Source organism: Argiope bruennichi, chromosome 1 (genome assembly GCF_947563725.1).
Source record: "Argiope bruennichi chromosome 1, qqArgBrue1.1, whole genome shotgun sequence".
NCBI lineage: Eukaryota > Metazoa > Arthropoda > Arachnida > Araneae > Araneidae > Argiope > Argiope bruennichi.
In genome coordinates, this window is record NC_079151.1 from 83,498,363 (window position 1) to 83,511,786 (window position 13,424).

A 13,424-nucleotide genomic window follows, 5' to 3' on the forward strand; every position below is an offset into this window, starting at 1 on the left:
ATGAAGGCGTTAGAATATATATATATATATATATATATATATATATATATATATATATATATATATATATTATTTTTATGAAGAATTTATGAAGAAGAGAAGATTTATGAAGAAGAATAAAGTGTTAGAAATATGTCAGTCTACATTGCTACACCTGAGAAAAGAAAAAAAAATTATCTTTTTAATAGTTTTTAAGATGAAATTTTGATAGGAATTTCATTGAAAACTGTCGAGTTAGAAAAGGGGAACATAGGTATCTTTAAAAGAATGCGGTAAACGTTAAGAATTTTTATTCCTTCATTCGGAGCGTGAGAAAATGCTGAGATAGCGTTTTATAGAGTGCGTGTAGGATTAATTAAATAAAAAAGGAGGAATTGGATCAGGAAATAAGCGAACATTTTAGAATGAAGTTAATATGGGTTAAATTAAGATAAATTTTTTTAATTAATTAAAATTTAAATTAGATTAAAGGATATGATTACATAAATGCAATGATGATTATGTTCAAAATTGAAACTCGATTCTTAATAGCAAATGATGTAATTAATTGCATCAGTTATTCCATCACATTTGCTTTACACGCACTGTTTCACCAGTTACTAAAGAAATAATGATCGACGGTTTGTTTAAAGATTTGCAACGAACTGAAGATAAAAAAAATTTTTTAGAAGTAGTACAAATACTAGTTGTGAAACTATTATTTATTCGTTCATGCATTGCCATCAATGAACGGGCGTATGCCAGCAGTGAAGTCCTCGCGTTTGCGCAAACAGGCCTATCCTTTCAGAGAGTGAATTGGACTATCCGGCAGAACGCGGAGAAGAGTCCGGCCAGGAGGATGGTTCTGCTGACTCGATGCTGCTGCTGGCGATCCGTCCGGAAGGGGAGCTTCGCCAGCGGAATCTTCACCCTGGTACGTATCCCTCTCTTCCCATATCAAAGTTTCCCAACTCGACAAAGTTCTCATTGTGGGAAAGAAAACGTGATGCAGTATCATCAGTTTTGGAGAAGTTTCACAATAAAAAAATATAGATAATTAGAGAAGTTGACATTTATTGGTTATATAACCACGAGACAGGGTAATGATGTGAAATTGGGATGTTATGGATTTGAAAAGGTTACTAAAACAAATGCGTTTAAGAAAAATGCAGTTTTTAAGGAGACTATAAAAAAACAACAACTTATCTTTATTTATGTAAAGTTTTAAGATTTTAAAGATTGTTTCATGCAGTTATTAATTATTTTAAATTATTAATTACAAGTCTCTTAAAAATATATAATTGTCAATGCTAAATGTTGTTCCCATTGATAAACTCATGATTTTAAGAGATTTTTATGTTCTATACAAATTTATAGAAACCACAGTACTTTGCAATTCTTGTTGAATAGCTTTTTTCTTAAAGGCAATTTGATTTTAAACGTAGCTGCTTGTCACTAAAATTCATTAAAATGATTCTTATTTTACTTAAAAGCAATCTTCCTTTTTTTTAAACGCAAAATAATTATTTAAAGGCATTTCTTTTTTTTTTTTAAGGTTACGCTATCACAGTTTTCAGACAATAAAATCACTGTTAACAACACTATCTATGTCATTTCTTAAACCATTTGCAACAGTAGTATGCACGTACGATCGATCAAATTTCGTTCCGAATGAAAGGACGTATGCATAAATGGCCGTATTTTTATTCACACAGATTATCTAAATTATGCATATGACACAAAATTTCAATTTATATATGCATAATATCTGTGCATAATGTGAAGAAATACATATTATATACTCTATTCTACTTCCTGTAAGCAAAAATACATTTTAAAATTAATTTTTATTTTTTAAAATTTATTTTTTGAAGTCTTATGTAGCAGAAGCAGTAAGTCGAAAAGAATGTGCATTCGCTTTTTTTTAAAAGATTTCACGCCTATCTATTTAAAAAAAACCTTTTTGACATTTTATATATGCTTTCGGCGGATTGAATTATAGATATGATTTATTATTTAGTAGTTTAAACTTAATTTTTTAAATTCAGGAATATAAAATAAAACTGCAGAATGGTGTGATTTTGTTTACTTTTAATGATTTGCCATTTCTTAAATTATTCTTAAATGCAATGTGTATTAATTTAAATGAAAATCAAGTATGAAATGTATATATAAAGAATTAATTTATATGAAAGTATGAGTAATGAAATCGTTTTCTACTCCAATTTGAAAAACCAGGTTCTAAAAATTTCTAAATGTCTGTAAAATTCTTCTTTCATCATAGGTGGTAAAAGTTCAAGAAATAAATCATGCAAATCGGGTTATTTTGGCTATTGAAAAAACCCATATATTTAGATGATTGCAACTGTTTAGTGATAAAAAAAAATTCAAAAATGATTGATTCTACATTAATTCAAATGATTCAACAATCGATTTCATGAAAAATTATTTCAATAAATAACGAAACGTATTGCCACTCAAAATGTAGGACTGCTATCTTTATAGTAAGTGGGTTTCAATTTTTTAAAGACAAAAGAGCTTAAAAATATTAACTGGAACTTCCGTATTTTAAAATAGACAATTTAAAAAAATATTATAAAGAGAATAATTCGAGAATTTTCCAGCAAACTTTCAGGAAAGGTAAAATATAAGAATTATTTTATTGATAGAAATAATTTTTATATAGTTTATTATGTAAAATAATCCATATTTACATGAGAAGACAGGCAAAAATATTATGTGAGGGTGATATAAAGAGTCGATTTGCTTAAATTGAAATAGCAGCTCTTAATTTTCATCAAAACAGATGTCAGAACCATAAAAATCTTTTGAAATGAAACTGAAAAATTTGTGAAACTGATTATTAATGGCTGATTAAAAATTGAATGTGAAAGAATGAGTTTCATTTAATTAAATACGTGAACATTCATATTTTAATATACATATATTTAAAAATCTTTCAATACAGTACTGCGTGCTAGTTTCCATTAGATACAAAATAGATCCGCTGTCTCCCCAGTGTTATAAAACTTTATCTTACTTCCATTACATCGTTGAGTGAAGTGAAATTGTTCAAACACCTTAGGACAAGCATTACCCTAAGCGTTAACATTTTGCCCAACTCTTTAACGTTTCCCCCAATATTCTCTAGCCAAAACTTATTTCTTTTTGGTTTGTTTGACCTAGTCTTAAAATTTGTGCCTCATCTTTTCGAATCACACTGCAGATGATAAATTACTGTGACCTAATTTTTGATCGTGTGAAAAAAAGAAGTGCATCCTTACGTGCGAAATTAAAAATGAGCTCGATTTGTTCTCAGGACGATCATGTAATTTATATTGTTTGTGAAAATTGTCTTCTCAACAAATTAGAAATTTCGCTAATTTGCTAATCCGTCTTTAGTAATCATCATTAAGCACCATTATTAGATTAAATAATAACTATTTCTCTTAGAAATGCGATTGCTTCTATTTTTTTCGTCGTATAAATAATTATTTGAAACAAACAAAATTTATCCTTTCTTCTGGCGTAGAGTATTTAAAAAAACCAGTGGGTGTGGACTCTCAAAAACTTTCTCGCAAACTCTCTAATAAAGGTGTTATTCCAGAAAAGAGGCCTTACGTGGCATTGGCTTACAATAGTTACGTTATATTAACCTTTCGCGTGAATTTAACATTTTTACTGACCTTGGCGAGTTTTTTGCAGACTAAGCCCTGGCGTGTGGTTAATAACATCTGAAAATCCAATCTGTATTTTAGATGAGATTTTTCCAATCGATTGAAATAAAAATTTGTTAAAAAACTACGCTTATAGTTACAAAATTCCGTTCATATGTTTCTGAAAATACAGACAGACAGCCTGTCAACCCCTCATTGTATTTAACTCAAAATTTGAAAGGTGTCTACAACATAGATGTTAACTCTGTGTACCGAATTTTATCTATCTAAATCTTTTCATTTTGTAACTATCATGTTAACTTATATTCGCATAACTGGATAAACGAACATTCCCTGAACAAATTTTACACAAAATTTGATTAAAAAAATTGTAATTTTGGTTCAAAGACCATATACCAAATTTCATCCGTCTAACTCCAAGAGCTTTTGAATTCTTCCGACAGACAGACAGACAAACGGACGAACATTTTCTAAAAATGCATTTTTCAATTTTAAGGAGGTCTAAGCATGGAGATTCGTCAAAATCTCGAGTTTTAATTTTTTGACCACTTCTATACTATATCTATACTACGCATATAAAGAAGTAAAAAGTGAAAAGCAAAACGTTTTTGCTAATCAGAAAAGAGAAACTTAATAATAAAATGAAATGATCATAAAAAAACATATGTTTTTTTAAAGAACTTTTTCTATTTCGTAAGAAAAATCACATCTCGTTCTATTTCGTTTGAAAATTGGAAAGAAAGTTCATTTCTTTTCGTCTTTTTACATCTAAGAACAGATAGATATTAATTAAACTCAAACAGATTCACTCTCAAGTGAAGCAAAAAAAAAGAGATTTTATATCTTGATTCTCTTTTAAATTCTGAGGAAAAAAATGTATGTTTTCCCGTTGCTAAAACAAACGCATTTACTATTCTCCTTATTATTTTTCTTTTGGCGTTCACCCAGTCTCATTTTATACTTAGACCAAGTCTGGAAAATGCTTGTTGAACCTCAGTATCCATCAATTAACCTTTACATCTGCAGTAAATGAAGGGCACGATTTATAAAATAAATAAATAACCGTACTCTATCTGAAAGATAAATAAAGAGAAGATCGCCTCCTTTCGATTATCTTTTTGTTTGTGGCATTTGTAGATTGCAAAAATAAATAAAAGGTTACAGCATTATTCTTTGAGATTGCTTTTTTCATGAAACATCTTTTCTGGTTTTTTTTCTATAAAAAAATATGCTAAAGTTAACACAAGATTTGAATTTGCCACCATTCGTGCAGTCAAGTATTTTTTTTTTAATTTTTTTTATTGAACATTTATAAAACCCTCGTGCACCACAAAGTATCACACGGGGCTTACAGAAGTAAGTATGAAACACATTACAAAAGAAAAATAAGAAAATTTAACAGTTATGAAGGATTACAGATGTCAACAATAAATTTACAGAAATTTTGAAAAGCACTTCTAGTGGAAATAAGTAGGTGAAACTCTGTTGGCCAATTTATATTCATATGCTTGAGAGCCAGTCTTAGGATCTGTCTTTCTTTGACAAACTTGGAACATAGAAGGAGCACATGTTCAACATTTTCCTTCCCACCAATATCACAATCGCAGGAAGATGACGGAAACAAATTAAATTTGTACAAATAACTTTTAAAGTTATCATGACCAGTTAGAAATTGGGTTATTTTGTAATTAGTATAAAAATGATGGCATGATAGTCTCTTATTAATGGATAGAAAAAATTTCTTTGTTAAACTCCCTTTATTTGAAAGGAGAAATTCTTGATTCCAAGACTCCACCATTTTTTCTCTCGTAATTGCAGTCAAGTATTGACAACCCTATTAAAAAAATCATTTGGGAACTGATAGTTTAAGGTTAGTAAAAACGGAGCGTTACACGATATAACAACCTGTTAACGAAAAATGTGAGTTAAATAAAAAACACAGTTCTTTTTCTTTAAATTATTATATTTTTATTGAATTATAAAGTATACAGGATAGGAATAATGTATGGAATAAAACATTGGGCAAAGGGCCTCCACGGCTTGCTGGCACATATGCACTCTTTTGTAGAAATTTTCCATGACCATCTTGCATCCATTTTTCTGAATTTCGTTGATGCAGCATTGATTTTTCTTCTTTAATGCACATGTTCCTATGGGCGTGTTGGCATAGACCTTTGGCTTCAAATAACTCTATAAAAAGAAGTACAATGGCGTTAAATTACACGATCTAAGGGGCCAGTTTTCAAATTTTTGAACTGTGGCCTCCAAACTTTCATTATTTTTTGAAATATTGCTCAACAATGGAAACACGTTGTTCTATCATGTAACGCTCCATTTTTACTAATCCTAAATTATCAGCTGTCAAATTGTTTTTCAATAGGGTCGCCAACACTTTACTGCACGAATGGGGGCAAACTCAAATCTTGCGTTCATTTTGGGACATTCTTTAATTTATTCTATCTCGGAACAGATGAAAACTTTTGATCCTTAAATTTGAATAGTAAAATTTATTTTCTAAAATTAGAAAAGTACATCGAAATAAAAGAAATATTTTATTTCTATATTTCTTTTACGATAAAAGATATTGTAGACATGAAAAAAAAATGTACGATATACTCTTAAGGTGTACGTATACACTTGAAGATTTTTTTTAAAATTTTAACTTTAAAAATCCAGTTTTTTCACAGAAGGTTATTAATATATGTTTAAACTCATTTCAGTGAGAAAAAACCATATTACACTAATTATTAATTAATTAAATAATATTTAATGAGCAAATTAGTATGTTTTTTGAAACATGATATCTTAAATTCTAATTTGTACAGACACACAATTCTAGTTGGAAATTATGCCTAATATTAGTCTTCATGTTGTCTGCCTCAAACAAGTTATAAAAATGTATAGTTTTTTTTAAACAATTTTTTCATCATCGATGAATAGAAAAAGCGAGATTTTTTCTGTCATTTTAACTTTTAAACAGCTATTAAAAATTTATTTCTATAAATATAACTTTCATTGAGGCACAAAACATCCGCTATTTAATACAGATAATTTCGATATATAAATAATTGTATTTGGTTCATTTCTTGTTGAGTTATGATTGTTTGAATGAAGCAACATAGTGGAAAATAGCATTCTTCATAAAATGAGTTTTAAAAACACCGTAACTAGAGTTTTTAATGAAAGCACCTCAAGAAAAATAATTATAACTTGAGACATATTTCGAATATTGACAACATCTTGGTATCGTTTGAAAGCTAAGGGATCAAAGAATATTATTAAGCAATAAAAAATATTCGATATTTTGAACGATTTTCGAAGTTTTAAGTGTGTACATACACTTAACTGAGGAATGATTTGATCTTTTTTTTTCTCTGAGAATTTGTTAGTTTGGCTCTTTAATTAATTTTTTTATTGCATTTGGCACTTTTTCTAAAATTTTTTCAGTCTAAAACAAAATAACAGCCATTAATCTTAAACATTATTAAGTTGTTCTTTTGTAAGTTCTTCAGCGAGATGTCTAACATGAATAGAAACATGTCTGTGTATGAATAGAAAGATCTTGACCGAATGAAAAAAAAAATCCGATGTATTCTTCTACTACGATTTTTTTTAAATCTGGAAAGGAAGAAGAAAGTATTTCGAAAGCAAGGAAGAAAGACAACCATTTGCCATCTTTCTTCTCTATTTTTTGTGAAATATTTAAAATTTTCTGTCAAGTAATTCGTAATATAACACTAAGCTGAAACACATAGAAATGTTAAAATAATATTAATTGCGAAATAGTTTGAAAGGCAGAGGCAATCAAAACAAGCAGATTTTGCATTATATGAGTATACTTAGTTTTTTTAAGCAATGTATTTTAATATTGCATTTCTGTCTCTGAGGCCGAGATACTTTGTTAGCTTTTAGGGGATTGAGATGCGCGAAGAATAGAACCTGGGACCTTGTGGTTCGCAGTCCAGTAACATAACCATTATACCAAAACGGATGTTCGGGTAGAAGAGCTGTTAACTGGCTTATATGTTATTCACCACAGACTCTCCCTGCAGTGAGTTGGAGGTGAGACGAACGATATGGCTATTGAGTGGTGATCTATTTAGCTGTTTCTAATGCGCTGTACCCATTTGAGTAGCGAGTGTGTGTGTGTGTGGGTGAATGGTTGCCGATGCTGCTGCGCCAAGTGAGTCTGGTGACTTTGGTTGCTGCGGCCTTTTTGTGTTGCTGCGTCAAGTGAGTCTGACGACTTTGGTTGTGGGTAGATGGCGCCACAAGAGTTGTTACGAAGATTGAAGGTTTATCGTCCGAGGTCACCAATTTAGCGATATGTGATGAGCGAAGGATAGAACCTGGGAACTTGTGGTTCGCTGTCCAGTAACATAACCATTATACCAAAACAGATGTTCGGGTAGAAGAGCTGTTAACTGGCTTATATGCTATTCACCACAAGCTCAAAATATTAATACCGTTACGATATCTTCACAATATTGTCAGAACAAGACATTCAGAATATCGAATAGCCTCGAGAAGATATTGCGCAGATTCTTGTAGCAATAAGGAATAACTTCGCCATTAATATAAAATTCACTATGCGTTTTATGAATTAAAAAAAATTGTAGAATGATGCCCGACTTAGTTGACTGACGGGGTAGAAGGTATGACTATGAATGCTTTCCAATCACCGATGCAGAACTTTCCTATTAAGCATATAGGTTTTCCAAAGTTCATCAACATTCCACCCAAACGGGGGATAGATGTTGATGATAAATATTGCTACGAATCTGTAATGCTGCTTCCCAGCACAGTTGTTTCTAATAGTAGGAAAGATAGTTTTACGATCTGCTCTATTGGATGCTGATCGCATGCCGGGTCAAAGATCCCCGGGCTTGGCTTTAAACTTGGCGATAATTTGGTGACAAAATGGATACTTATTTGACGACAAAATGATTTATTCTAGAATCTTCAGGAATTTTGGCAATGGGACTACTAGGAGGCGAGTTATGCTTTATTGTTTGAGAACCATCTGTACCCTGATACAGAAGCTGTAAAAGGCCGGCATTCCAAGCCGAAATCAGTCATATGGAGAGTCGTATAGTTAGTTGACGATGAGTTAGTTGGATCAGTCCAGCGAAGAGCAAGCGTTGAGTAGAATTCAAGAAATCAGTGGATTAAGAACTTAGCCGTGCTCCGCATCTTGGAGTTTAATATTGAAGCAGCATCAAGTCGTGTGTTGAGAGCCAGTCTTTTAGTAGGTGGGTACAGCTAAAGTGAAGATATAGTGGAGAAGAGTAGGATTTTGAAGAGACCTTAGTGAATAACTACATGGATTCTCTATTCCTGCTGAGTTGTATCTAACCACTGTGTGTGCTTTTGTGGTTGTTTACAGCCGATTGCTACTTGTGGACTGCTATTTCTTGAAAGTGCTGTTGTGTATTGCTTGTGTACGTCTGTGCTGAGTTTTGTTGCCAGTATCTTCGTGTCGATAACATTGTTATTTGCTATTGCAACCTGCTGACTATGTCACCATACACTACTACAGGCGAATCCGTTCGAGTTTCAGCAGAATAATTGTTGGTAACAATATATTCTAATGAAAAAAAAATCCGTGGTTTTACTATTTCATCATCACTTCAAAAAGCCATTTTCGCATTCTCATTCGAATACCATATCTACTTATTTCTGTCTCTACTACCTTCAAAAAGAAAAAAATATATATAAAATTTACAGAAGTAATATTTAGTATACTGAGAATCTCAGCGCTTTAAAAATGGACTCTTTTATTCAGTAATAATAAAAATGTTTTCAGTGTCTTACATATTAAACGCCTTTCACTTCTATATGAGTAAATATATGTATAGGATAACATCTATAGGATCCATCAATTAATTTATGTTCTAAAAATATTAATCTAACTCCATCTTCACTGTAACCTTAATTTCTAAGTTGCGAGGGCTAACCTTTTACTCGTGAAACTAAAACGATGAGCCTGCAGATTCCTTTCTGAAACTATATAAGTTCCAAATACATTCTCACGTTCTCATTTTCCTGCTTTATGTCTTCTTATTCGATATGCTGCACCATACTCTCGCGTGGCTTTAGTAAAGATATCTTGACACAAATTAAAATTCGGCTATTCCTTGAAAGCAAGAAGACTAAAAATTGTTGAAGAATTCTACGTCTGTTTTCTCAAAAATACATAATTACACACACACACACACACACACACACACACACACACACACACACACACACACACACACACAAACACACACACACACACACATATATATATTGTTACATATCTGTCATGCGGCTTCCTAGCATAGTTGATTCCATCATCAGAAAGACAGTTTTACAGTCATCTGTATTAGACGGAGTCCGGGTATCGCGTCGGAGGTCCACGAGCTTGGCGACGAACATGGCGACCATTTGGAGACTTGGCGACGAATTTGGCGACTTTGGTGCCAAAATAGATTATACCCGAAACATCGAGAATTTTCCCGATCCGTCCATTAGGAACCGAGATAAGCGAGATTATAGTTATCTATATGCCACAGGAAGAAACATTCTTATATAGTTATTTCATAATTGCAGCTGTAATAGTTAAGAAAGCGATTTGACATTTGGAGAAAATTAGAAAATACAGTATCAGTATTTTCCATCATTTTTTGGTAGCAGTTTATTCCCACTCAACCGTTGGGAATAAACTGCTGCTTTCTTCTAAGCTATTTTTTACCGCAAATAATCCAACTGGAAATAGAGCAGTTTATTAAATATAGGAAAGAATCCATTTAAACATTTGCAAATTTATTTTACCACAAAATTAATATTCTGGAAGTACAACAGTGCTAAAATTTGAAAGGAAAATAATTTCCCGTATGATTTATAGCAGAAAAATGTAACATATGCTTCCATTTACTTTTGAAAAATGCTAAATACCATTCTAAAAAGCTTTCATAATAAATTATTTTGCTTTCAGTTCCTCGTAAGGAAATTTTAATTCTCCTGTCAGCATAAACAAGTGCAACACTTTCTGCGTTGAGCGAGGTCATAATTTATGAAAATAGTAAGGAGGCGGAAGCGTTTTGCTTCCAGATAAAAAGAAGATAAAATGATAGAAGAAGGAATTGAAATATTTTTTTCCCTTCTCCTGGATCATTACCCTGATATTGCCACATCAAGAGCCATAATACCGAAAACATGGTCCCATTTATAATATATATTATTTATCATTACTCACTGTTTTATATATTTAAATTAATTTTGTGTTTTCTTTTCAAACGTTTAAAAAATTGCCAACAACAAGAACTAAATTATTAGTATTTTGTTTTTCGATCTTGTAATTTTTCCAGCTTCTGTAATTGATTTCATTTTATTATTTTTTCCGAAGATGTTATCTAACAATAAGAGTTTTGTTATTTCAATATAAGTTATGGTTATTAAAAATTATTTAAAATAGCATTCGCTTTTTCGTTTTAAAAATTCATTTGGAAAAATTTTGTGCATTAGATATGAAAATAATTATAACTTTCGGAGCCTTTTTCGTTAGTTCATTTTTAAATGAGGAAACAGAATTCCCCACAGTGAAAGAATAAAAGAATATAACTCTTTTAGTAGATTTAATCTTTTATTAAAGTAGCACAGTAGCATATATAGGGTGATCAAGAAATAACAGGAGGTGTTCGGAGCCGTGTAGTGTGCTATTTAATGGACGAAATATAACAAAATTTGGCCACCATACACATTAAAGTATGCGATTTCAATTTATCAAGAAAAAAAATTAGTACTGAAAAACGCCGATAGGGAAAATCCTGGCGCTGCAATCGAAAACTTTATTATGTAATTTGCTTATACGGGTACTTTGTGACATGATATAGAAGATAAAGGGAAGGGTTGCGGAAATTTATGTCCTTCTGCAAGAATTCGCCTGTCGATTGCGTTGTCACTACGTAAATGCGCCTTATTAGTCAAGCTTTTTTATCAGCGGGATAAAAATGCAAGTGCTGCTCTTCGTGAATACCGGCGGTTAAAACATTTACATAGAGGACCGATGACCATAACTAACTTACGAAGAATGGTTGAAAGATTTGAAACAATAGGAATTCTTGGTGTGCAACCAGGCCGAGGACGTAAAGTTATCAAGCTATAAAGTTATCTTATAAGGACGTAAAGTTATAAAGTTATCAAGGAACACGTTGAAGGAGTTGCAACGGCTGTTATGGATCAGGCGATAGCTAATAAGCAGGGCAACAGCAGTGCACGTTTAATATCACGACAAACAGATACCCCATTCTCGACGATGCAGAAGATATTGCGTAAGATCCTGAAATTTTTTCCGTATAAGATAACACCCATTAACAGATGACATTGATCTGAATCTTGGCAATTTCTGGTTGTGAGGCGTTTCTGGTTCCCTTGAAAAGCGTTGTTTATCAAGGACATATTCCTGACATTCCTACTTTAAAAGATCAAATATCGTTATATGTCAGACGAATAAATGCCGATATGCTGTGATCCACCGTCGAATACCTCGTGTACCGCATGCAATTAATGGAACATCAAGTTGGTGGTCACCTTGAGTTAAATTTGTAAGTCGCTATAATAAGAGTTTTTCATTAGTATTTGGTGTTTGCTATTTACTGTTTCCATTGGCAGTTTTGTATTAGGCAGTTATATATATATATATATATATATATATATATATATATATATATATATATATATATATATATATATATATATATATATATATATATATATATATATATATATATATATATATATATATATATATATATATATATATATATGTATATATATATATATATATATATATATATATATATATGTGTGTGTGTGTGTGTGTGTGTGTTTGTGTGTGTGTGTGCTATTAAAGTCCTTGACATATTTTAAAATGAAATATAAAATTAATTAATTGGCATAGAAAGATGCAATTTGCAATACATTTCTTCTCGTGAGGTAAAAGCTCTTTCTCTAATAAAAGGATATTGTTCCTAATTTTGTCTATTAGTAGAGCTGAGTCTCAAAAGAAGGGGTGAATACCATAGATGCCGCTATTAGTTCATAAATTTTGTATACATATAAGATGTGCGGATAATTTTACTATTAAACACGAATTACATAAATTGCTCAATCCAGTCTTCCTTAAACAATACTGGCACACACCGTTTGCATAGAGTTTGTGCTAAAACCGGTGTACACATATTATGGTAGATTATATGGTACAATATGGTATATTATCTTTAGTAAATTCTTTGAGAAAGAATAAATTGTTTAATTTCTATCTAGGATTTTTATAATATTTCAAGGTACAGCACCATCTCTATGATTGATTTGCAAATTGCTTTTTTAAAAATCTTATTGTGGAAAAAATTTACATTACAAATAGTATTTTAATGCAAATTGTACTTTTCCATTAATTAATGCATTTTATACTTAATTTTAAAATATGTAAAGAACTTTTGATACACTTTGTATATTTATAAACTGTATCAGTCTATATTTCAGGATATCTTTAATGTTAAGTAAAACACCTTATAAAATAATTTAAAAATAAAAATAAATCAGTTTTACCAGAACTCCCACTTTGTAAGCAACAGCTTGTCCTTAATTTGAAAATCGACAATTATTTGTCACCTAGACATTTTTGTACAGATCGACTATCTTCTCAAACTAACATCAAATTGACTGCCTATAATTCATTAAATACTCCAGTGACATACGTATAATATTATATGGCATTAAATA

At 31.1% G+C, this 13,424-nt stretch overlaps 1 protein-coding gene across 1 annotated transcript in view; it reads left to right on the forward strand.

Moving 5' to 3' along the window:
* The first annotated feature begins 826 nt into the window (after positions 1 to 826).
* LOC129968431 (uncharacterized) overlaps positions 827 to 13,424 on the forward strand; it is a 134,437-nt gene continuing 121,839 nt past the window's right edge. Inside the window, exon 1 of the mRNA XM_056082292.1 lies at positions 827 to 913. Within this exon, the coding sequence (XP_055938267.1) occupies positions 839 to 913 (75 nt within the window). The 5' untranslated portion in view covers positions 827 to 838. The remainder of the gene's footprint in view (positions 914 to 13,424) is intronic.